At 38.6% G+C, this 27,158-nt stretch overlaps 1 protein-coding gene across 2 annotated transcripts in view; it reads right to left on the reverse strand.

Moving 5' to 3' along the window:
• The window catches only part of nos1ap (nitric oxide synthase 1 adaptor protein), a 48,591-nt gene extending 33,200 nt beyond the window's left edge, over positions 1-15,391 (reverse strand). Inside the window, 2 exon segments of one of the 2 annotated variants that reach the window (NM_001079247.1) lie at positions 2,936-3,007; positions 15,004-15,187. In NM_001079247.1, coding sequence (NP_001072715.1) covers positions 2,936-3,007; positions 15,004-15,108 — 177 coding nt within the window. In that variant the 5' untranslated portion in view covers positions 15,109-15,187. 2 annotated transcript variants of the gene reach the window in all.
• Positions 15,392-27,158: the final 11,767 nt, after the last annotated feature.

Below are 27,158 nucleotides of genomic sequence, written 5' to 3' on the forward strand. Positions count from 1 at the left end.
AGGTAGCAGACTGACAGACCTGTATTGCTGGAGGAGACCGACCTTTGCAACATTGTTAAAAAAGTAACAACCAGGAGTTCCGCAAATGCTGCCTTTAGAAATTACATTTACAAATAACCTTTAAAGCACTAAAAATTTTCAATAAAATCACGTTGGAAAGTTGCTTGGAATTATGTTTTCTTTTATTAGGTATAATATTATGTTTGGGGTTGACATGTCATTTAATTATTTATTTTGTATGGTTTTTAAATCATTAGTGTTCTGGGTAACTAACTCCAGCACACAGAAAAACACAGACTGACTGAGGGCTCATTGTACAAGGAATCTATCATGCTGTTTACCTCTGTAGTAAAAGATATTTGTTGCTTGTTGAATTTGACTTGACACACAGTTTATCCCCTTATTTGCACTTTGTCCCCTCAATGCCAGCATTGAGGAAAATCTGGGTGTTGTATTCATTATACTACTACAATTAAAAGAAAATATGTTTCTTTTGTTCAGATAAGATGTCTCTCCATAAGTTTGTTTTAAAAGTGTTGATCTTATCCAGTTGCAGCTTTAAATTATTCTGATCATTTATGTGTATGTTCATATAGTCCAGCATAAAGCTACTTTTGCCTAACGATGCTATACTTGACAATGCCATGACATAGCTTGGTGTAATGAGCACAAATACTGGACAATCAATGAGTGGAAACCTGTCATGGTACAGGTTTGAAGGCATCTGTGATTGACAGCCAGAGTATTGTGGTAGTGAATAAGTTTGTCAACAAGGCAGTAAATATTAGTGTTCTACAAGAGTATAATGCCTAGAACCAACAGGAGTTGGAATGTGTAATGGTCTAGGAAAACACATCATACAATGCATTCTTTTCCATTATCGGATGTATTATAAAATTATGTTTGAATATTCAACATATTTCACTTATTGATGTAAGTTATAGATACTATGGGTAACTTTTACTTTGTGAGCTGAGTTGTCATTTCAAGTTTATGGTAAAACTCTGCAAGCACAATAATTTGGTTGTCATTTCTTGCACTCTCCCATCATAATCCTACTTTATACAGCAACAAGGTTTTTAAAATGTGTAGTCTCAAAAATCTTTTTTGTACTGTAAATTACAGGGAACCTGGAACACAGTCTTGAGGCACATACTTCCCATTGGTATTTCATCTCAGCAGGTGCTGCCTCCAACAGACTGTGCTGCTATGGTGATGCTAACAGTATGCCCAAAGATTCTGCTACAGATTAGACAAAATTGCTTAACTGAATTTCAATATAGCAGTTTCAAAGAAAGGCAATCAACACAATATTTAGATACATAACATATCTGATAGAACTGAAATCACCCAATAGTCATATTTGTGGTCTTATCGAGATTCATGTCTTGAAGCAATGAACCTTTGACAGAAATTTACTTGTCTGTGGTGTCGGCTATGTTAGTTGTTTTGAAAGAAATTAGAGGAGTCAGCCATGATTTTCTAGAGTAGGGGGTATATTATTGGGATCTTGGTCACAACAATACATATATTAATAAACACCCCTTTCAGTTCACAGTGGTGAGATCTAGGACCACATTCCCTCAGAATCAAAGCATGTTACTAACAGCACAGACAATAGAATCCTGCAGAGCAAGGCCTTTAAGAAGAACCCAGAATGACTACATTTTTAAGCAGCAGAAAAAGATAAAAAAATTATACAATGTAAATACAATTTCCAAGCAGCCATTGTTTTACATGCCCCCACTTCAACCATTTCAGTGTTCTGAGTTTTATTGTGCACAATGATAAAAAGTAGGAAGATAAAGGTTAAGGTAGAAAGGCTGTGCCTCTGGCTGTGCGTTTGTCAATTCAAAGCGTTCTCCTTACTCTGAGAACAAACACTGGTCCAAAGACTTCATTTCAGCCTGAAACTCTTTTCTCTGCTAACTCGGCCACACACACTTGCCCATACAGCCAGTCAATGAGGCCTTTATGCCTTTATGATTGTAGCACACAAGTGCCCCCAGTGCACCATCCTAGTGGAGACCATTATATTCTTTGTGGGAACACACATGCCCAGCAATTCTTTTTTTTTTTCTTTATTTACCTAAAACAGAAATGGGCATCAAAGCAGTTACTGCTTCTAAGCTGGTGGCACACTGGGCAATTCCAGTTGAAGCCAAAGAGTAGAAAACAAGAAATAACCACACAAAATCACTGATTGAGGGTGGTGGTGACTATGACCCCCTGTCAATGGAAGTATCGGTTAACAGGATGACCAGTACTTAGTTTCAGACTGCAGCCTGGGGACATCACATGAAAGCTTCTAAAAAATATTGTCTTAAGAGGTGACACACAGATCAGTTCGCTGTCTGTAGGCAACTTAATAAAATCAGTGCAATGTTCTACAGAAAGTACCAACTAGCTATCCCAACCACAGCAAGAGAAGACTAGGGTAATTAAATAATAAGTCTTAAGTTTTCCTACATTTAATAACTCACAACAACCAATGAGATGACAGGTAAATACTCCCTGCTGGTTGGTTTGTATGGGTTACTAGACAAATAGCAAATTTAAGATAATTTATTACATCACCACATCATTTAAATGGAGAATAAATACTGAGCCCTGCACAGGGATGCAGTAAATAACATAAAGACAGACATCAGAGTTCTACATGTCCAAAATGGTATTTACAACCAATGGCAATATATGCAGCCTTAAGACCAATGATTAAAGCCAAAGTCAACTACACTGTTACAATGGTTCTCATGAGATGACAATGTACAGCTCCTGTAAATAGGAGTGAAAACACCCTTAAACCACAGCATCCCAGCATACTTAATGCACCTGAAGAGACTTAAATAAATATATATTGCCATCTCTGTCTCTCACACATACCCACACTGACACAACAAAAACCAAATTAAGAAGTGAAGCAGATATAACTTACCCGGATCTGTCTCATAGCCGCCACAATCTCGACTCTGCTGTTGGGCCGTGGGACATCCAAACTTCCAATATACTGTAAAATACAAATAGTGATTATTTCATGTATACAGGTGCAATTAGCACACAGGCCTATGAATGTTCTTCCCTCATCTTCACTCCTTGCTTCTATTGTTTCACTAAGGCAGTGACGTGTTTACACGGCACTTGGCTCCCACAGAAGAAAATCAAGAAATACCAGGTTGTATGACACCACTGCTACTAAGCAGATATATGCATGTGTATTTCTATTGGGTAGCACTTCTCTGGTACGCAGTGCAAGCATTTTTAAATTTATCATTTACACACATGGGAATAAGTGCTGTTACCGGTGCAAGTCAGTAAACAAGCTACTAGTACAGAGCTGTTATATCCAGGTTGAATACTGTTAGTTATCGCATTAATCCAAAAGGGCAATGGCACACATCCACAGGGCATGTTTAAACACCTTGTTTCAGCAACTTTTCTCCGTACCAAAAAAATGGGGTCCAAAAGAGAAGAAAACGTCTATTACACTCTCTCTGGCACATGTAGGGGAATATTACCTAAGATTGCTCACCTGTGATTTTATGCAAAATTTCCTATAATCACACCGGTTTTTTTTTTTCAGATTATACCTGGTGAATGTTGCCAAACAGAATGCCATAAATGACCACATTTTCCATACATCTAAAGGGACAGTATGTATTAAAAATTTATTTGTGCTTGAAAAAAGCATTATGATCAGTAAAGCAGAAATATTTGTGGAAAACCCCATTTTGTTAATGGAATGTAAATAAATACAATAAACAAACATATTTTAGTTTTTATCCATTAAGATACTAGTGGTGTTTGACTGCTAATTAGACATGCAGCTTACTTCCCCTTTAAACCCTTTAAATTATGAAATATGTATTGCCGTTCTTACGCTTGCACACAAAAGTAGAATCAGACAGTTAAGTCTTCTTTCTATCTTTCACAAAGCAGTACTTCTGTTTTGGTTTATAAATTGAGGTTTTAGCTATATTTTTAATGCTCCTGGCATGCTTTGACTATCTTCCGAGGATTCCCATTGATTTGGCTTGCAAATACACTGACTATGCCAGATACTGTGACTGTGATTGTTTCCAAGAGATCCAAACCTGTGTCATCTGCTATAAAAAAGTTAAACAAAATGTGCAAAAAGTGAATAAGAAATGTAGTGTTGCTGCGACTCAAGATTCACTGGAAGGCAAGGTCAGAGCTGAAGGAAGTACAACAATGACTCCAAGTCTCATGCAGGAAACATAACTTCTCAAGGTCATACAAGAGTACGTGAACACAGCCTTGTTTTAAACATGTGCAATTATATTTGGCTGAAGAGAATGGACGGAAAAGATGCAACTTAGGAAAAGGCACAGTTTGCCTTGTCAGATGCCAACATCAGAATTTATCATCAATGTTAAAGTTTAGCACATAATAAAAATGCAGTGTGTACAATGTACCTCCTTACAGACCTACACTCTTCTCAGGTTTTAAATGAGTGGCTCATTCTAACAAAAGCTGCATAAAGCTGAAGGGCAAGATTCATTTATGAACACTAGTAAAAAGTGCTAGAATGGATTTATTGGCCTGTGGGCTGGGAGCAATGACCATGGACCACAATTGGACATAATTCAAGAAAAGTGAGTGCTAGATTGTACACTGTGCACAAGCTGTGTGGTGGCTACTACTTGCACACAACTACTGGAATTTTACAGGAGTAAACACACTTCCATTGTAGGTAAAAACCTTGACAATCTGCATCTCTTGGTGCACTTGAAGTCATCACAATCAAAAGCAGGCACATAACCCAGGATATGGGAAGTAGTTACCTATGTGAGAAAGGAAACCTCAACCATAAGAAAGAAAGAACATTAAAAGAATGTAAAGATATTGCTAATTTTACGTGAAGGAAGTGAAAGTTAATCCAAACATCTACATCAAAACTGGAATGCTCTTTTTTTGTTCAAATGGTTTATATCTACTAGCATTTTTAACTAGCATTTTGTACAGCTCTACCACCAGATTACATGCCAAATTATGTGCATTGTTCTATTGCAACCCTATGGGACAACATGGCTGAAATCGGTCAAAAGTGAGACTGCAGCCTATTCTATAAGCCATAAAACAAAGCAGTTTTAACTGGAATTTTTTTTGCAATCACTTTAAGGGCTCTGGTACACGGGGAGATTAGTCGCCCGCGGCAAAACTCCCTGCTCACGGACGACTAATCTCCCCGAGTTGCCTTCCCCCTGCCATCCCTCCGGCGGGATGGCAGACGCGGCGGGGCGATTTCGGGAAATCGCCGAAAAAGCCTTGCGAGTCTTTTTCGGCGATTTGCGCGAAATCGCGCCGCTGCGTCTGCCATCCCGCCGGCGACTTACATGTTCGCCGGTGGGATGGCAGGGGGAAGGCAACTCGGGGAGATTAGTCGCCCGCGAGCAGGGAGTTTTGCCGTGGGCGACTAATCTCCCCGTGTACCAGAGCCCTAAGACATGGATAGACCAAATCCCTTGTCAGAACTCTAGACCTAAAATGGTTGGGTCTTTCTGCCCTCCACAATAAATATTTTGGGGGTACTTGTTTACACCAGTTGTCTTGTACATGTATACCCTTTTCCCTGTATTTATTGAATATCCTGCATATAGATTCTTGTGAATTTGGAAGAACTGCACTGACCAGAAAGGCATTTGAAAAATGCTCTTTACTAACTGTAAGGGGGAGATTTACTAATCCACAAATCCGAATCCCGAAAGGGAAAAAATGGGATTGGAAACGAAAATTTTGCGACTTTTTCGTCACCAATGCGATTTTTTCATATTTGTCGCGACTTTTTCGTCGCCGTCGCGACTTTATGGTATTTTGTGAGACTATTTTGTCGCCATCGCGATTTTTTGTACGAAAAAGTAGTGGAACATACGAAAAAGTTGAGACGGCACGAAAAAGTCGCAAAAATACAGATCATTATAAAAAAAATGCATTCGGGCGCCTTCGGACCGTTCGTGGATTAGTAAATCTCCCCCTAAGTGTATTGAATCCTATTTTTCACTGAATTCAAGTGCCTGACCAAACCAAATCTGAACCCTTAAAATCACATAACTTTTGGTCACAGGAACTCGGAAATCACACTTTTCTTACCCTTCAGCTGTATCCTAAAAAAGTATATTTGGAGTATGCCTATTTAAAAAACAAAACAAAACAAAAAAAAAAACCATTCCCAAATCTAAGCCAAATCTTAATTTGAGTGAATGAACAGAAAGAGCACATCACTGATTTTTGTCTTTAGAAAGATTATCACACCATACCCCATTCTGAGAAAATAATTTGCTATTTTCCCCAACAGGCATTCTAGAGATTATCTGTATCCAGATGTATTTGGAGAGTGCAGGACGCAGTAGAATATGCAAACACAGGCTCTTCTAAAGAATTCCACAATGCGTCTGCTCTCACTATGTAGCCCCCCTTCAGCTGCTGAAGGAAAACACTCCTTTTCATTGACCTCTTGTACTCTGTACATACCAACCAGTGAAATTGCCCCAGAAACATGTTATTGTTTCAATGTTACTCCACTTTAATAAAATTCTGTGCCTCAAGCAGCTTTATTTGCTATTCACATAACCTTCGCTTTGCTAAACTGACCAACTGGCTTTTTATGGCACGATTATAAACAAAGAATGTCAAGCCATTCCCTATAGTGATCCACTGGCGAGACTTTGTAGTACCAAAGCTTCTCTGTGGGAAATCTGTCATAAATAGGGCGTAAATTATCACTTTACATAAGCAAGAACTTCCAAGATGTCATGTGATTAACTGAGAGTTCGCTACACCATGTAGGAAATAGGACCCCAGCACAAGTGACTAATTAGGGCTCATTAGACAAGGTTGTATTATTGTATACTCCCCACCTGGCACCAATGGGATGTTTACATGACTATATATGACCTCTAAGCCACAACAGGTGGTTCAGAACACTGTCTGTACAACCATAGCATACTTTGCATTTTTAGCATCTCCATTTAATTAAATCACTCATTGGAAAAGGGGGGACACAGACAGTTTTGCTGGAGATGACCTAAGTTTTGAAAGAAATCAGCACATGCATTGCCAACCTTAAATACATGGCATTAAAAAAGTAGGACAACTTATCAGGAAAGAAGACCACAAGTTTAGATGGAAAAACATTTTCTGCGTGCAGAAGGAAATAAACCTTTTTTTAATTCAAATGGAAACTGTTGCTATTATTAGAAAAAAAAACACTCAACTGCAGTGTGTACCTAATAAACCTTTTTCCTCAAAAAAATTTAATTATTTTTCTCTTATAATGTTTGGTATATAACTGGATCTTGATTTCCTAACCTAACATTTTTTTCCTACTCCAAACATATCAACCATGCTCTCCTGCAGTACAGTGCAAATAGCTGACTCCAGATAGAAGAAACCAATTAGACCAGGGGAAATCTGTCAGCAACTCACAGCATGAGTATGTTGGTTGCAGTCAAAGAAAAACAAGTTAGGTTGTGGGGTTCACAAATAAACTGTTAAACACTCAAATGTAAATTACAGCAATGAAAACTTTATGTGAAAGATATTTATTAAACAAATGCCATGAGAAACATATCTGGTTTTTGACTGATTGGTAAAATTTCCCATTCCTTGGAACGTACACAAGCAGCCAAATGTCCATATGCCCATTAATATTCAGACTTTTAATATTGTTGGTAGGCAATAACAATTACTATTGAAAAGTGTTCTCTACACTCACTCCTCTGGAGACAGAAAAAAAATAATTGGTGAATATAAACAACCAAACTGTTTTCAATAGCAATTAAATTTGCAAATCACTTTTCTAGGGGTACGATGATAATCTTTAGGCTCGTAGTATTTATTGAAAAATATATTTATTCCTTTTTCAATGAACAATATACAACACCCTATACTGGAAAGTTGGTTAAAATGATATTTTCATGCACTATGCAAAAACTCATTTTGTTTCGATATCCCCATGAGACTGCTACATGGTTGAGCCCAGATGACAACTGAATCCCTTGTTTTATTGCTGGAAAGTTTCTAATTAGCCCTGCAGGTTTACACAGAGTGACAAGGTATCCATAGGTGAAAGCGTGTGGCTTTAGGGAGGCCCAGCAGAAGGAAAGCCAAGCCAAGCTTTAAGGAACCGTACAGCATTTCATTTTTTCTACCGAGTGTGGAGGCCAGGGGCACTACTTGTTTGTTCTTAAGGTTTTTATTTAGATGAAAGTACAAATCACTCAGTTACGAATCAGACCATGAAGAATTTATAAGCTGGTCTCCTGCTGACAATGCAAGGCAGGCATATTTCCCAATAAGCAGTATATTCAAATTACAACACAGCCTGGGGCGATTTGAGAGTATCAAATCATATTAATATCAGAAGTACTAAGAAATTTAGTGCAGGATAATATGCCTTGGTCTGACAAAGCTATCTGTTGTGAATCCATCCATCCATCACAAACAAGGCATGTCCCTGCACACATGAACCAGATATCAGGGCAAAAAGCATTGAAGGTATACATGGAACATGCCCAGCACTGATGTAGGGCAACAAAGTGCTGAAGTTGGGGAAATTCGCAAGTCTCATTCAGCGCAACAAAATTTTTCAGACATGCATCTAAAGCTTTAAATACTATAACAAAAACTATAAGCCACTGAATGTGCAGACCTTTTTCCGTGTCGGACTGGGGTGCCAGGGGCCCATCGAAAACCTTTGACCATAACATACAAACTCCTTGCAAATAGTGCCACAGCTGGAATCGAACATAGAACCCCAGCACTGCAAGGCAGCAATGTTAAGCACTGTGTCATTAGTTAATAAAAGTTGATAATTTGAAGACTGATGTTCCACTTTCAAATAAGTTTCGATGATATGTCATACCCATTCAGCATACTAGAATAACCTTTGCCCGGACATTCCACGGAACATGCAGAATGGAAGTAAATACAACAACATTTAAATATGGAGTATTGACCTTTCAAATGTTCCTTATCACTTCCTGCCCTGCCATTGTAAATTACAGTTTCCTGATAAGTATGTCAGAGAGAGAATTTGAATCGTCTGAGGTGGCAAAAAAATGGCTATGTTTCAAGTCTTGTCATTATGTGGCAACTTTGCTATTTCTAAACCCCAATGCTGCCACATGTGCTGTTATAGAAAATCAATATTATACAGTATTTGGATGGATGGGTTCTCTGGTCCACAAAATGAAATAAGTAAATTCTAACTACATAAAAAAAAACCCTTAGGTTTTTTTTATCTCTATTATACATTTTACATAACAAAATAGGTAGCAATACAGCTAAATATGACTTGATTTATAAATTAAGCCATTATATAACAGTATTAATGATAAGGAGCATCCAGTTTAGACAGCATCAATAACATTTGTAAAGGGAAGTGAAATTGCAAAGTAATACCCCAGTAAGTGTATTCCAGATCAATCTACAGGCACTGCATTTTCTGTTTTGTATTTGTCCCAAGGTGACCAAATCAAAGTCTTTGATGTAATTGCAGTGGAAAAAGTGCAGAAGCAAGCCACTTAACAGCTACTACCCACCAAGCAGCAGCTTATATTTTTTTATAAGGAATGCATAACAAAGCTGAGTTATGGGTGGAATCAACTGGGGTACTAAAAAATTAAAGGACAAAGCAACGCAAAATATAATTTTTTGCCTAATAAAAGAAAACAAAATTCTAAGCAGCTTTGCAATATACAGTACATTTATTACAAATTTGTAATGATTTTTGAGTTATTTGTATATATAATTACTATTAAAAGCAGTGTTTGCCTGTCCTTTTCTATTCCCTGCCCTGGTAGCTCTGACTGTTGAAACAATGTAACACAAGCAGCAGACTGACAGGTCTGTCAGGACTTGCTGGAGGAGACTGACAGTTGCAACATTGTTTAAAATGTAACAACCAGGAGTTCAGCAAATGCTGCTTTCAATAGCAATTACATTTACAAATAACTTTTAAAACGCTACAAATTTATTTATTATTATTTCATATTGGAAAATTGCTTAGAATTATGTTTTCTTTTATTATGCATTATTTTCAGGGTTGACATGCTCTTTAAAATCTGAATGTGTATGGCCAGCTTAATTCTTATTCTTCTTCCGACAAACGTTCGGATATCGATCGTACGTTTAAATGCAACAATCTACAACTAACATCCAGACTGAAATTGTAGGATAAAGCCTTCCATTGTGGGTCCATGCTCCATACAATACATGTGCAGAATTTATCCTTATCCGACCAAAATTTTCCAACCTGTCCAATCAACTAAACGACCGATTGCCATGGTATGTAAATTACAAAGCCGATACTTTGGAGCCCACACATAGTCCGAAATTCCCAAAAAACTAGGTTTTGTACGATTGTATCGGTGTGTATGGCCAACTTTTGCAACCTCGCTAAATGAGCGGATCTTAAAGTGTATGGCCACCTTTAAACTTTTTCTCTCTTGACCCCCGCCACAAGGCAGATGGCAGCACTGAACTAGCCTCCTAACTATACAATACATATATTTTGTTAGCTGCTTCTAGAAATCATGAGAGGGAAAACCAAAACAAATTCTTTTTTAAAATGGACATTTTTTAAAAAAAAGTAGAATTATCCTCACTATACTGAGTGTACACTAGGCAATTTGAAGCGTTGGTGTATCACTGGCACACTAAGGAGAGTTACAGCACCTAACAGTTGTTCAATCACTACATTACAAGTTTTCCTTATTGGTATAGCATGAAAGAAAGCAGTGATATAACTCCGGCTCATACACCTCTCCAACCGCTCCTCCTCTGCCATGCCACTCTGCCAATCCCTGCACTGGCTTCCCCTACCATCCAGGATAAAATTCAAGCTATTGACCCTCACATTTAAAGCAGTCCATAACTCTGCCCCACCCTACATCTCTGAACTCATCTCTAGGTACCATCCAACCCGCTTGTTACGCTCCTCTACTGACCTGCTCCTCAACTCCTCTCTCATTCCCTCCTCACACGCTCGCATTCAAGACTTTGCAAGGGCTGCCCCGCTTCTCTGGAATTCGCTCCCACAAACCGTCAGACTTTCTCCCAATCTCTCTGCCTTCAAGAAATCTCTAAAAACACATTTATTTAGAGAGGCTTACCCTAATCTAGTTTAGCAATACCCTGTGCCCCACCTCTCACAACTCTGGTCATGCCCATTCCCACACCTTGTGTCTCAACCCTTTCTCCTTGTAGATTGTAAGCTCTTTTGGGCAGGGCCCTCTTCACCTCTTGTATCGGTTATTGATTGCTTTATATGTTACTCTGTATGCCCAATGTATGTAACCCACTTATTGTACATTGAATATGTTGGCGCTTTATAAATAAATGTTAATGTAATGTAATGTAATGTAAAACACCTTCAAACAAGAAATTTGGGTTTCTGAATGCCCAACTGCCCATACTGTGCCTAACAATGCTTGGCTTTGGCCAGGTCAGAATTTATGCAATAATACAAACTTAGTGAATTCAGCAGACATCAGTGGATGCAAGTGTGGAAAAATAAATACATCATAATGATGGATGCATACAGGTGTTTACAGCTAACTTTATACAGAATTTTATGGCCAGTCTCCCCCTGCATTCATACAAAATCCATATCTATTTTTAGTACCAGTCTGTGATACAGGCAACATCACTCTATAAGGCTCACTTGCAGAACATAATAAATGGGCACAAAGCTAAAAAATGTCAGCCTTACTTTATGGAATGTTACAATCAATTAGTACCCTAATAATTACTGAGCAAATGAAGCCAGCATTATGGTTCCAATAATTAGTGATCTTGAATTTTGTATAATGTGAGAATGACATATTTCTTTAAAAGCATTCCCCCTTACCATAAAATACTGCTGAATTACTTATGAGCTGCTCTGGTTGACCAACTCCATTCAATTACAGAGTTTTAACTGATGCTGCTACTCTGAGATTCCTTCCTAGAAACCTTGCCAAAGCATGCTTATCTCCCAGTCAGACCAGCAGAACAAAAAAATCTCTGCCCCTTCTTATCTGACTGTCTGGTGCTTATTTGCAATAGTCTTTGCTGAACTTTTCCTATCAAGCTTCCAGCTCCCATTCTGCACTGCTAACTTTACAACTTCCCCCTTACTCATTACTCAGTACTATCCCAAAGCAATATTGTGCTAAATATTAAAGGCAAAATAAAAACCTATGTTAAAGCAAAATAGCACCTGTATAGAATTTTTTTTATAAATTATTCTAATGTACACAATATACACTATATTTTCCCATTATAAAGCCTTATTGGACCATTGTTTAGTTTTTACTTTAACCACCTCTCACACCCTCAAATTAGAACTTAGTAATAAAGTCAAACACCTTTCCCAAATTGCTGCCTGTGTTTCCACTACAGATAAGAGGGAGTTTATTATACAGGGTTGGAAAGAAATTGGAAGTTTGATTATTTGTGTTCTCCCTCCCACACTTCCTCTGTTAAACAAAAGAGATTGGATCATGCTTTTGCAATGTGCCGATTTTACAGTTTAAGTGCAAAAAAACAAACTATAAATATTTTTCAAGTAATTTCAACATGTTCAAATAGGTACTGGGTCAGTGTCAGCATTACTGCATAAGAATGGTAACAATATAATTTCTTTCAAAATCCCCCCTACCTGGCATTAACAGAGGGTTCTGACATGGTTAACTCAGCAGCCATGATTGGGCTACAGCTAACCTTCCTCTTATAGTCTGATAGATGGAAAAAGTACCACAAGCAATTAGGAGCATTGCAATGCCATGGCACAATTGTGTGGTTGCTTTTTGGTAATGGTACCAACACAATTCCTAAGTATTGTTAAGGAATGTGTAAGCATCACTTTAATGCAAATAAGAAGAATGTATTTTAAACAGATAGCACTATGTATACTGCCCCTATGTGCAATATAAAGATTATACTAATGCTCCTACAGTAATTAAAATGCAATTAGGTTTACTGATGACACAAGATAGTTTTATGAAAAGAGATTCCGAGCCAAGCTTTATAACTACTCATTCTGATGCCGGACATACAGTATTCACAATCAGGAAAAAGTCCATGCTGTGCTAGTTTAGATACTCTTATTACTAGCATGTATTTATAAAGTATCAACACATTCTGCAGTGCTGTACAGTAAATAGGTGTATACACTGAACATACAGATTACATAGAAAGCCAAAAGCCAATACTAGAGGTAAACAGTGCCCTGCCCAATAGATCACGGAGCTTGTTTGTAAGTTCCTCAAAGCAGTGGACTTGCCTGGAACTCTCAGATACAAATCAGTGAGTGAGCACAGAGAATAAAAATCCACTAACAGTAATCTGAAGCAAACTTCTATACCTGTACTAAAAGGCAAATAATTCCTGTTATCAGCTAGCTATTTGTACAAAGGTGGCTGAGAGCATAATGTATGGGACTCTTGTTCAAAAGTCAGCAGGTAGGAGATACCCCAGTCAGGGAAGGCTGCTAAACACAGTCCTGCATCAATGATGGGTGGTTAATCAGGGAAGGGATATAATACATCCCAAATAAGTGGATCACAACCTGTATGGCCACCTTAAATGCTTTCTGCTGATTGGCTGCTATTGGCTACTAGAAGAAAAGCAACCTTTACACTTACTTGTTAGTTGCTATTATGACTGGAATTGGAGCCAACTTTTCCCCTGATATTACCCCTTTGATGTGATGACACACTGCAAGATAAACTGCAGTCATCTAGCACCTTACACAACATTGCATCTAGGTTGCACTAGAACTCTAATGCACAAACCCACTACTTCTGGGCAAATATTAAGCTCGGAAGTTCTTACTAACATTCTATATATGATCATGTTTCTTTTAAGATCCCATAAAAGGATGACCATATCCACACACAATTGTGCCAATGTGCCTTTAGAAGCACAACTTTTATAGGGTGAGCAGGGGCAAATACTCGGCACATTGGCAAAAAACAGATGTTGCTCCAAACTACCTTTTCCTCTAGATTTTAAGATACAGGCAGCTGCAAACTATGCTACTTGCATTTATATATCTACTTACCCTCAACTACTGTCAACTTCCCCTTTAGAATCAGACTATTCTAGCCCTACAAATATACCATAATAAGGTACCTCAGCCCTCTCCTACTAAATGCTTTAGATAGAGATGCCTCCAGTACCCCAAATCAGCATTAACACAGGACACCAGCAGTAAGTCCAGTCTGCCCATTACTTCACTCTGCTTAATAATCACAACAGCTCCATGTCTTCTTTACAGAGATGAAATATCTGCCCCCTAGACTCAGATCTCTGTATGTGTGTACAGATCTATGTACTTAGGTACTACTGACTAGAACAAATAGCAGTAACTGTAAGGGGTACCTGAAGCCCCCTCATCACCTTTAAGATGACACTGGTAAAGTCCACAGGTTTTAGATGGATTTAGGTCACTTGGCTATGATATACCGAGGGGCTAGTCACTTGGCTATGATATACCGAGGGGCTAGTCACTTGGCTATGATATACCGAGGGGCTAGTCACTTGGCTATGATATACCGAGGGGATAGTGACTTGGCTATGATATACCGAGGGGATAGTCACTTGGCTATGATATACCGAGGGGATAGTCACTTGGCTATGATATACCGAGGGGATAGTCACTTGGCTATGATATACCGAGGGGCTAGTCACTTGGCTATGATATACCGAGGGGATAGTGACTTGGCTATGATATACCGAGGGGATAGTCACTTGGCTATGATATACCGAGGGGCTAGTCACTTGGCTATGAGCCCTCAGTACAGTAGAAGAAGCACCTGCTCCGGATCAGACAGTAGCAGCAGGGACAGTGCCGCTCTCTGGGGCCACCCAGCGCTAATGGCCCCGCAGTGCTACAGGTACAATGGATAGAGATATCTCCAGGAGCGCTAGTAGCGCCGGGCGGCATTGCACAGGGGAATATGGGGCACCTAGAGCCAGTGAGTCCGGGGCAGCGCTCACCTTGGCCTCGAAGCTGATGCCATGCTGGAAAGCCTCCTCATTGTGCAGCGGGATCCGCAGGTCGTGCCCATCATCCACCAGGTTGTAGCGGCTTTTGGCCGGCATGTTGCGCAGCTTCCCCACACACAGGAGCCCATACAGGGCAGGCAGAGCTAGCAGCGATCCCCGGACTGCTACATCAGTCCCTCCCGCTGGAAATGGGAGGATCCGGGAAAGAGGAAGCGCGATCCCGGCGGTGGGAGGGAGTTAGGCCGCCTGCCCGCTGTGCTGGGGGTGTGGGGGCCCTCAGGCTGTGCTAGTGCCATGTACTGCCGCTCTGCCTCCAGCCATTGGCTAACCGTGTGTGTCCCCTTACCCACAGCCGAGATTTAGCTATAACCAGGGGATTTCAGGCAGGACACTGCCCACGGACAGCTGTTTTATTGTTCATATTATTATTATCACAAGTGTGTAGTATACATCGTATTAGCTCTGGAATACCACCATCCTAAGTTTCAGCAGTGCATGCTGGGAACGGTAGTTTTACAACATACAAGGTAACAGGTGGCAGATTCCTTCCCTCTGACTGAGAAGCCGCTTCTACTGAGCGCAGTGCCCCTCCCTCGGGTTTCTCTCTCACCCTTTCCCTGCCACTCACTGCCAGGCACAACCCTCTCTGGGGGGCTCTAGCAGGCTAGGCAGTTGGCTAGGGCCCTGCCATCACACTGGCCATAAGGGGACGTGTTCATAAATGAATGTATTCTATTTATTACAATAAATCAATTGTTCATAAATTTCTGTCCAGCCTGGCTCCCACCTACCTGTTGTTGGATTGTATGGTTCCCTGACTGGGAACTGGGGCCCACCAGAAAACTTTAGACCCTAGGCCCACTCTCCAAACTATTTGGCCAAATGATCAGGAGCAGGAGGGCACACTTACACTGGGGCCCACAGGGAGTTTTCCTGGTATCCTGGTGGGCCAGTCCCACACTGTCCCTAACTCACCAGTCTGCACTGCTGTACTGCCAAATGTCATATGTGCAAATACATTCCCATCCTGAGACTTGTGCTACTGGATTTGGGAGTTGTAGCTGGGCTATAGGCTATGCATCAATGAGATTCATGTATTGTTTTCTTATTGATTGTGGCCCTAGTCTTAGGGGCACATTTACTTACTCACGAACGGGCCGAATGCGTCCGATTGCGTTTTTTTTCGTAATGATCGGTATTTGGCGATTTTTCGCAAAATTGTCGCAACTTTTTCGTTGCCATTCCGAATATTGCGCAAAATCTGGCGATTTTTTCGTAGCATTACTACTTGCGCGAAAAGTCCCAACTTTTTCGTAGCCTTCGCGCCGGGTACGAAAGATTCGGATTCATTCAAGCTTCAGTATGGTGACTTTTCTTGGGCCAGGTTGGAGCTGCAGAGTGCCATTGAGTCCTATGGGAGGCTTCCAAAATCATGCTAAGTCTGAAAGTTTCGCCCGCCGCTTACGAGCGCTCTATACGAAAAAGTCGCGACAAGATACGAGCGCATCGTAATGGCTACAAAAAACTTGCGTTTTTTTGCGCAAATCGTATTGGTAACAAAAAAGTCGCGACAATTTCCGAAGAGTCGTAAAGGCGCCGAAAAAATCGCAAAAAATACGAAAAAGTCGCAAAATGTTAGTTTTCCAATCGGAATTTTTCCAATTCGAATTCGTGGGTTAGTAAATGTGCCCCTTAGTGTAATGCTGAGGCCCACTCTTGTCTTACTATGGCTTTACTTTTACTTCCATACAGCTCTGCCCCCACTTACCTTGCTCGCTGTTACTATGCTTGCATGTTAGAGGTGTGATTCTGTTAAACTGATTCAGTTTCTAGGAATCTACAAACAAGCTGAGTATTGACAGTACAATAAAATTAACTGTATCTGTAACCTTTAACAGCTACTAGCTTAATTGGCTCTTATTAATATTTCATAATCACAGGGGTCCTCAGTCTGTAGCAGGGTTTGAGCTTCCCTCCCAGAAACCACCCTTTGCCCGGTGGAGTGATGGTAAGAAAAAAGAGTGGGGGCTCACTTATTACAGGGACTGGATATCATGCACTTCCCTTTGTTTGTGAATAAACTAGATAAGTGGTAGAGAATGATGTTGTTACCAAATTCTTTATCAAAATGGGCATAGGTAAGTAAAACACACATAGACAGGAGGGCATTATTGTCCTGCATGTACTTAGTGGGTCGGTAAGAGAATGGTGGAAGGAAGATTGAAATAAAAATGATACGGCCCAATCTCTGCTTACACACGCAGCCTAATTTGTATTTGCTTGTGTGTATTGGTCAAAATAACCAAAATGCTTATTGGAAATTGAACATAGTCATACAAATTCTGAGCTGGTATACTAGTAAAACATGACCAAGTTAGACAGTCTAAGGTTTAGAGAAGCCTTTTATATTTAACATATTATTTCAAATTGTCCCCTTTAATAAATGAGCAATTGTAATTTGTACCTCTAAGGCTAATTCCACACCTGGGGGTTTCTTCTTTACTGAAAGGTTTAAAGCAAAGTGCAACAAATAGCCACAAAGCAGCAATTTTTCACCCAAAATGCACTTTTGTGCATCGCCCTTTTGTGTATCTAAATGTGCCAGTCAACACTCTTTGTTTCCCCAGTACAGGGCTCAAACTGTTGGGCAGGACAACTTGCGCCCCCCATTTGAGGGGTAGCACATTTGTGGCTTATGTGCATGCCCCTTACTTTCTTATTATTCTTGAGGTGTAAGAAGGAGCACCTGTGAGTGTGAGACAGGTTATATACAGGGCTCCCTTGTGCTCCTGGGCTATATGCTCTGCATTTTGTGTCTGACATGCCAACAAAAGCACAAACAATGCCAGGCTCACATCTCCCTTTAAACTGTGCCATCACTAGTTGTAAGTGCCAAGCAAATGGCACCTCAAGGAGCACAATTTTATGATCCATTAAGTTTACAGGCGCCTGTTACCCAGTGGTAAATGATCCCAATGACGTGAATACTATGGGAACAAGTGGTTACAGGATTATTCCAACATGTTTCCACAATGTGCTTTCAGTAAAGCTCTTATATAACAAGCACAACAATGTTGCATGTCTCTCACGTCCTGTTCCTATCGCTTCTAGCAGTGCAACATCTGTATCGTTCTCACAAGGTAGAGATTACAGAAGCACTGATCATCATAGGATTCACGTTGCACACAAACAAGCCAAGGCACACATACATGCAAGGCTACATCAGCCAATTAATTGACAGAGATCTGTCTTTTGCTTCACATAATATAAAACATATATTAAACACAATATAAACTATCTGTTGGTTAAGTATTCATTCTGGGGGTATAGGTTTCTTTTAATAGGGATCTTCATCTAAAAACAGCCCTTGCGAAAATGACAGATTACATCCTTATTACTTATTTTGTATTAAGCCATAGACAAAACTTTACCTGTGTTCAACCCAAACCCTTCCCACTTCCCCCCCCTTTCACAGCCTACAAACCACACTTTTCTATGTTTGCCCCCCCCCCCCCCCCACCATGGGAACCTGACTGCAGAGCCCCTGTACCCTTCTGATGGTGGCCATGCCACACACAGTCAATGAGAGCCTTTAGGTGGTCATACATGTTACAGTTACAATCTTTCCTGTGACCATTGGTTGCAGGAAAGATTGTTCGTACCCTCCGCTAACATTCAGGGCTGAATACAGAGGTAGAAACAATAGGACTTCAGACCCTATATAGAATATGCAGTACAGTATTCAAATTAGCATTACTGAAACTAATTCCAGAGAAGACTGACAAAATTGTTTACACTGGAAAAAGGGGGGTTCATAGTAAAATGCTAAAAGCTGGGAAATGTCCTCCCTAAAAATGGTTCCATTGCATTAAATACTAAGAAAATACTACTTTTAGCCCCTAAAATCAGAATGTTAAAGGAACAGTAACACCAAAAAATTAAAAAAGAGCTTTCAAGTAATAAAAATATAATGCACTGTTGCCCTGCACTGGTAAAACTGGTGTGTTTGCTACAGTAACACTACTATAATTTATATAATAAGCCTCTGTGTAGCCACGGGGGCAGCCATTCAAGCTGGAAAAAAGTAGAAAAGGCACAGGTTATATAGCAGATAAACACACAACTTTTACTAGTGCAGGGCAGCAGCACATTATATTTTAGTTACTTTTATACACTTTCATTTTTTGGTGTTACTGTTCCTTTAATAAATCTGCCCTAGGAGTCAGCATAGAGTAATGTGGATTGGATTGTTTTGCTATCAGCATGAATTTTTACTAACATAGAATTATATGCTATTGTCATATTAATACAAAAAATAGCAAATCACTCAAAATGCATAATTGTTTATTGAAACAGGACACTATAGGAAAGGGCATCAACATGTTTCAGATCTTTCTGGATAATGGGTTTAGGGATTAAAGATCCCGTTTCTGTATATACTTTAAATTAGTGTTACATTTAATATGTGCAAATATAAAATAATCTTCATTTAATAACACCATTTAAGTTCTCATAAGTGTTCCTTTAAGATGGTAAATGTGCTAGAATAATGAAATACCTTGTTAAATAGAAATCATAAAACTGTCAGCTTTTAAATACCATATTCTGAAATGAGTTGCCTTTCCATGTCAGACCTTTAAAAGAATTTGCCCTTGGGTGGACTCATACACTTCACCTGTTCTCAACACATGATAAGCATGCAGAAGTGGGTAGTGCACTGAATCATTAAGTAGTGCTCTATTAAATAACTCTGAATAAGTGGGTCTGGACTGCATGAGATCTCTATATAGAATTTTGCCTCAACCCCTTCTCCTTATAGATTGTAAGCTCTTTTGGGCAGGGCCCTCTTCACCTCTTGTATTGGTTATTGGTTGCTTTGTTGTAATAGTGTCCAATATGTAAACCTATGTATTGTACAGCGCTGCGGAATATGTTGGCATTTTACAAATACTTGTTAATAATAATTCATTTCTTTCAAAATATTAGAATATTTTTTTAATTTTTAAAATTAAAAAAAAAAAAAAAAAACTCCTACACTAGTAACTAGTATTTAGGATTAGTGATGAGTGAATCTGTTCTGTTTCGCTTTGCCGAAAAATTTGTGAATCTTTCAAAAGATCCGCGAAACGACGAAAATGTTGTGCGGTAAAAAAAATTGTCGCCCGCAGCTATTGTTTTGTCGCCCGCGGCTATTATTTTGTCGCCCGCGGTTATTATTTTGTCGTCCGCGGTTATTATTTTGTCACCTGCGGTTATTATTTTGTCGCCTGCGGTTATTATTTTGTCGCGCGGCTATTATTTTGTCACCCACAGCTATTATGTCATCGCACGGCTATTCTTTTGTTGCCCGCGGCTATTATTTAATCGTGCGCCTATTCTTTTGACGCCCGCGACAATTTTTGGACGTTCGGCAAATTTTTCCGTGGCAAATTTTTTCTTATCCGTTTCGCGAAACAATCCGCCCATGGCAAAACGCAGAAATTCGCCATGAATCCATGCCTGGCGAAACATTTCGCCCATCACTATTTATGATATCTGACAGGTTATTATATATCACAGACACTAGGGGGGCCATTAACTAATGTTTGAATTTTTTTTTTCCATTTCAGATTTTTAGCAATAAAAGTCACAGAAAAAAATCATAACTTTTTCAAGATTTACTCTGCGTCCAAATGGCTAAAAATCCAAATCTGACAATTTTCCAGCTAAAACTTGGCAAGATCATTTAGAAGTCAATGGCAGATTTCCCTTCCCTTTACTAAAATATCCTTTTTTTGCCTCAAAACTTTAGTGGTTTCAAATTTTTGATGCTGGTTTTTATTCCAAAAATGCAAACGATTTGCGGTTTCATGGCAACAATTCAAAAAGTTGCAGTTTCTGCAACTTTTAATGCCGTTGACTTTTTTAGTTCAGATTTCATGGAAGTTAGGGACCTCCTTCCCACTGTGTCTCATACCACATGGCACTTATATATATATATATATATATATATATATATATATATATATATATGTACTGTATTTATTTATTATATCACTTGTCCTCCCTGTGTGTAATTTTGTATTCTGTAAGATTGTACAGCGCTGCGTACCCTTGTGGCGGGGTACAAGGGTTATACATACATACATACAAAACAAAAATATGACAAATGTTAGAGCTTTAGTAAATCTGCCCCTAGGTCTTTAGTGTAGGGATTGTTGTTGATTTGTTTTGTCAGTTTTTAACACTACTGCACTTGCAGTTATAAAGCTGGAAAAACAACATTTGGAATCAAAATGTGCAATTGCCTTGATAAGGTGGGGAATCACAATGACCATTATATGTGAATGCATTTAAAATGTAAACGTACAAAGAATATTTTATACAGATGATTCACTGTATTATCCAGCAACAGCTACTCCATTGCCATTGTTAAAATGCACCACTCATGTTTCAGGCTTCTCATATGGAGGGTGTTTTTACAGACGAATTTTCCTTTATATAAAATGCAAGTTCTCTTTAAAGCAATACTAACATTATACAAAAGTTGTTTCCCCTGAAATCAATGTACCTTGTTGCATGAAAACAATGTGCATGGTTTAGTGAGAGTAAAATTAGGCAAATTATAGGGCAGAATTAATAAAGTTTTATAATGTTTAATAACATGATACATTTATTAAAGCATTTCCTGCAAGGCTATGGATATTGGTGGGATTTCACTGTTTGATAAATACGCTTCTAAAATTCCATAAGAATGAATTAAAGTGGGTGAATTTTTCTGTGGTGAGCTCTAATCTCACATCTTGCTAAATCTGCCCCTTAGTATGTTAAAGTTTTTTGTTTTTTTTTATAGTTTTTACTTATTTTCCTTCTAACTCTTTTGAACTTTCAAATGGGGCACTGATCCCAGCAGCCAAAAGCTATTGCTGTAATTTTATTGTTTTGTTACTTTTTATATCTTTTTTTTCATGTCCTCTCCTTTTTATATACCAGTCTCTCAATCAAGCCACTCCCTGGTTGCTAAAGTAATTTGAACCCTTGCAACCAGATAACTGCTAAGAGTTGGTGAACAAAAAGTGAAATAACAACTAAAAAAAAAACACAAATAATAAAAAAAGACTAGTTGCAAATCATCTTAGATGATTATGCTCTACATCATACTAAAACTTAACTCAAAGGTGAATCTAACCTACTGCAGCTCCTCTTCACCTCCTGCTATTCCTGTGATCCCAGTGGTTGGGTAGCTAGCAGGGTTGCACCATGTATTGCTATGTCAACGATATATGTAAATGCTTTTAGGGGATTTTTTTTTTTTTGCTGTCACTGGCTTTTATGCTTCCCTTAAAAGGTTCTGCCTTTTGCTTTCTTAATTTCCCCCTAGTACCCATGTCCCACGAATGTGCAGGCTTTGTGCACTCTAGATCAGGTTTTGATCAGGGCCCCTTGGAAAGACAGACCTGGCTACAGGTCAGAACTAGAATATATCCATTTATTTCAGGTCCTATTTTAAACCAGTGAATGAAATGTCATTGCAACAGTTAAAAATTATTTTATTTGTAAAATATAGTTATATTTACTTGCTTGCAGATTTTGTTATTTAAGGGATTGGTTGCTCATTTTGGGAATAAAGGCATAATAGCAGATATGTATTTTTTTCTAAAAAAAAAAAGTGTAAAAAATCAGTAATACTGGCATTTCGGAGAAGGACAGTTTTTCTAACACACTATCAAGTTGCAAAAAAGTTGAAAAACTGGATATTTGCTTGTATGAGGAGCTCTTTATGAAAAAGTCGACAGACTTGTTTGAAAAGCAGAAGATAAAGGTTTTATTATATGTGAGTGTAGTTTTCTTCCACAATGGGAGAAATATTAGGTTTTATTAAAATATGAACTAAAAATTGTATATGACTATTCTTGCTGTGTAAAGCAGCTGGAACCGCAACTGTGAGGTGTGCGTAGCTCAATAGTGGTAAGATCAAGCAAAGATTTTTTCATTTAATTTCACCTCCAGGGACACAGTTTCTTTTGTGTCTGTAGATGACATTTTGTTATGTCCAAGTAAATGAAGCAAAATGTCAGTATTTTAGAGAAATATACTGGGCTGTAGGCTGCTGAAGAGAAAGAAAACATTTTTTCTTTTGCATCAAGCCCCTGTGTGTGCGGCACTCTTTCTAGTTTATATATATATATATATATATATATATATATATATACTGTATACCTACTGGAATATAACAGCACTAATAAGCTGTTAAAGTTCCGATCAAATAACAACCAAGAATCAGAGCCTGCCACCTTTGTATGTTTGTCTAGCAATCAGCAGGATTAACTCCCGATAATATCTTCCCTATAAAACACATTAGCACAGCTACACTGCAGCAGGAGGAAAGTTTGTGCAACTTTGGAAAACCAAAGCAATGCGTATGCCTTTCCACCGGCGATTCACATGCAGCTACGCAGATCGGAGTGGAGGCAAAGATCGGGTCAGAAAAGCCTGCTTTTATGTTTTTGGTCAATCTCTGCTTCTGCTCTGATCCATGTAGCCGCACACACACCAAAGCTGCGATTGTCGCTACAGGGATATGTGTATTAGAGCAAATCCACTTCTCCCAGTCTGTGGTTTTCAGTCAGGCGGAAAGAAGCGGAGGAAACACTCCATGTGACTGGGGCCTAAATGTTAGATTAAAGTCAGCATTGATCAGTATTGCATAGGACTGTACCCAATGTACTTCATGTATTTTTACCTGTACTGTAAGTTTCTGCAATGAGAATTTTCTTGTGACTAGCTTCTTAGTAAAGCCTAGGGGTTTAACTGACAGATAGTTTTAGGGAAAAGTATGAGAATTGCCTTCTTACAAAAATTCTACATGAAGCAAGTCTGAGAATTGCCTTCTAGTGCAGCTGACTTTGCTTGGAGTCAATTCCTGTATTGTTGCCGAGACTTGTCTCATATAAAATCACAACCACAAAACACCAGCTGACAAAATCACTGATAGTGGTTTCTGTAGCAAAAGCTATCGTTTTCTTCAAAGAAGTCCTACTTGCCAGAATCACCCTAAAAAAAAGAGTCTACCCAAAATATATAGCCATTTCCAGCCAGCTATATTTGCAAATCTATCCTCACACATCACCATGGGTTTAGCATATCTGACAATGGTGAGAACAGTATTGACAGGAAATTTGCAAAGTTTGGTTAATTGTTGCTATAAGTAAATAATAATAATATAATAGCCAGAGCAGGTTTGGACACTATACAAAAAGTATTACTATATCCCAGTGGTTTCTGCCTGTGGTTTTTATTTAATAATGTATAATATCTTGAAAATGAGAAACAAATTTATGTTCATTGCAAAATTGCTTGGAAGAGAGCTCTGAGCAAATGTATATTAATTTAAAAGTTTACAGTTATTGTCATTATCACTTAAACTTGCAATGCCTGTGTAATGCTGCAAATGTTATTGATTGTATTTGCACACCATTACATAAGTTTAATATTCTTTATTTATTATATGACATAGATTAATAATATCCTAGATTGACCAATGGGTTATATATTCTACCCTCAACTTCAATGCTGTTGCTTCATTATGTCATTAGTTTGCCTCTAAAGCTGGCCATACATGGGATGATTCGCTCATTAGGTGAGGTCCCCAAATGAACAGATCCTTACCAATTAGTAAACTTAACAATTGCTCATTGGTTGCTATGGGTAACAGAATTAGCACAATTTGCCACCTACAGTGCCCTCTATAATGTTTGGGACAAAGACACATTTTTCTTTGGTTTACCCCTCTGCTCTTCAGTGTAAAATCTTAAATCAAACTATTCAGCCGTGATTAAAGTGCACATTCCAGATTTAATTAAATTTCATTAAAATTAAATTAAAAATTTCAATATTTTTTATACACATTCCGCCTCATTTCAGGGTAGATGTATACGAATTACTGTTCCTGTGTAATAGCGGCTTTGCCCACCTGCCCAATTTTTTGTATTCAGCTGTGGCCGCACTGAATATGTTTCTCTCAAATTTAAAGAACATGTTATAAATCCTCTAGTGTACATCTGGAACATTAAACCTAGCTTGCCAGCCCAGACATAAAGGGGGAAATGTAATAAAAGTTGTAAACGGAAAAACAGTTTGCACAAATAATAATGTGCATCTTGCAATGAAATATTATGGTATTATGGAATTGCGAATGTTAATTGTGCATAGCAAACTTTTAAGATGACTTTTAAGATGTGCATGAAGGTGGTGTACTTTTTTGGAGCAAACATAACTTTTTCATTAAGAAGTTTTATTACGTTTACTGTGCACTGGTACAACTTTAAAACACCTAATCTTTCTTCCTCTGTCCCCATGTTTGAAAAAGCTATATTCCCCTGTAAGTGTTTTTGTACATCAGTTGCTCTTCTTATCTCAGCTTTCTGTTGTACAGCTTTTTTAATGATACATGACATGTACCCAGACTGTATAAGGAAAATAATATCCTTGTGAGCTACACTCGGATGTAAAAGTGTTGGTGAGTCACACAAGCATGCAAAAGGTTCCTTTAGGATGCAAAATAAAAGCTGTGATTGGCTATTTGGTAGCCCATATGGTCTGCTGGCCTGCAGGAGGTTCTGCTTGGCATAAAACTGTGTCTCTGTGCTTCCAAAACTTGTCTCCAAACCAAAGACTTAAAAATGGGCACCTACTCTAAAGGATGGTTTCAGCCCATGGGTGCATAGTTAGACAGCCATGTTAGTATATATTTTGAAATAGTAAAAAAACTCCCTCCCATATAAACCCCTGCAGTATACTGAATGATATGATAGGAATTTCATATATTAAATAAAACATATACCTATTTTGAACAGAATTAGCTTTCATGAGTTTTCAACTTTAAGTGTCCATAGGCCAGTTTAGTTCTCTTTTATATATCCTGCCTGGACTAATTTCTAAGGAAGTGATGCATGGTATGGCAGGGAGCCAGCCCTGTTCCGCTTGTACTTTGTATTGTCTCAGTAATTGGCTTTGTTTCATGCAACACTATGACATCAGGCACTTCTGTTCAGGTTAAAAGACTCTTCAACAGGCTTATGTAGTACGTACTTGGTGGACTTGGAGGTTGATGCACAATGTAACATAAATAAATTATAATAATGCCACTATTAAGTTTGTTATGCAGGATAGTCCTGCTTGAAAATGGATTTCCCTTTTGTAGCAAACCATGGGGGTTAAGTAATATAAGGAGCCAAGTTTGCTACGGTTCTTATAACAGCAACCAATCACAAGTTAGTATTTACCGTTCCCCAGTTTAAAAGCAAATTTCTTGTTGGTTACTATGGGTTACTGCACTTGGGCAAACTTAGTTATTTTTATGACACATGGGCCCTATATGCAGTCAGGTAATAAAACAGGCACAAAGTGTTTTCCAGATCAAGTAACCAATCAAATACCTGCTTCTTGATGTAATGGTTCAGTAGAAATGGAAAACCCTTTGTTATCACAACCCATAAGGCTTCATTCATGTACTTGTTCATGCAGACAGTATGAAGCAGGATGGAGCTCAGGACCTGTAAAAAGGCTGTTACCAAAAAATAGGCAGGGTTTGATGTCATTTGGGGATGTTGCTTTGGGGCAGGGTGGATGGGGGCATGGATTAAATTCATAGTTTGCCAGTTGGAGCAGTAGGGAGATTCACCAAGGGGCCTGTTTTTGTAGTAAAAAGGTGACAATTCAGCCTGCATCTACAGAGAGAAAACCCTTAAGAGACCTTTACTAGAAATAGCTACTAGTTGCTTTACATTTTTTAAACTTTTAGGCCCTTATTGACATCTTCGTATATCTGTTTCAGCCTGCTTTATATGATCTCCTGTATAGGTTTAAATTTTAAGGCCCTTAAATACAGTGGAATACTTATATGAAATGCACAATGTATGTTTGTGCGGAAATCTATTTTCTAAAAAGGTCTATTGCAGTTTCCACTGTTAAAAAAAACCCCACAAAAACATAGAAACAGCTCCATCTAGTGCCTGTACAACAGAATTGCAATGCGCTGAATCCAAATGTACCAGTTTTATAGTCATAAATAGTAAAAAAGTAAAATCACATTGCTTCCGAATAAAAAAAAAAATCGATTTGTTCTACATTTTCGTACTGTGCGTATTTTCTGCGATTTTTTCGTT

The sequence above is a fragment of the Xenopus tropicalis genome, chromosome 4 (genome assembly GCF_000004195.4).
Source record: "Xenopus tropicalis strain Nigerian chromosome 4, UCB_Xtro_10.0, whole genome shotgun sequence".
NCBI lineage: Eukaryota > Metazoa > Chordata > Amphibia > Anura > Pipidae > Xenopus > Xenopus tropicalis.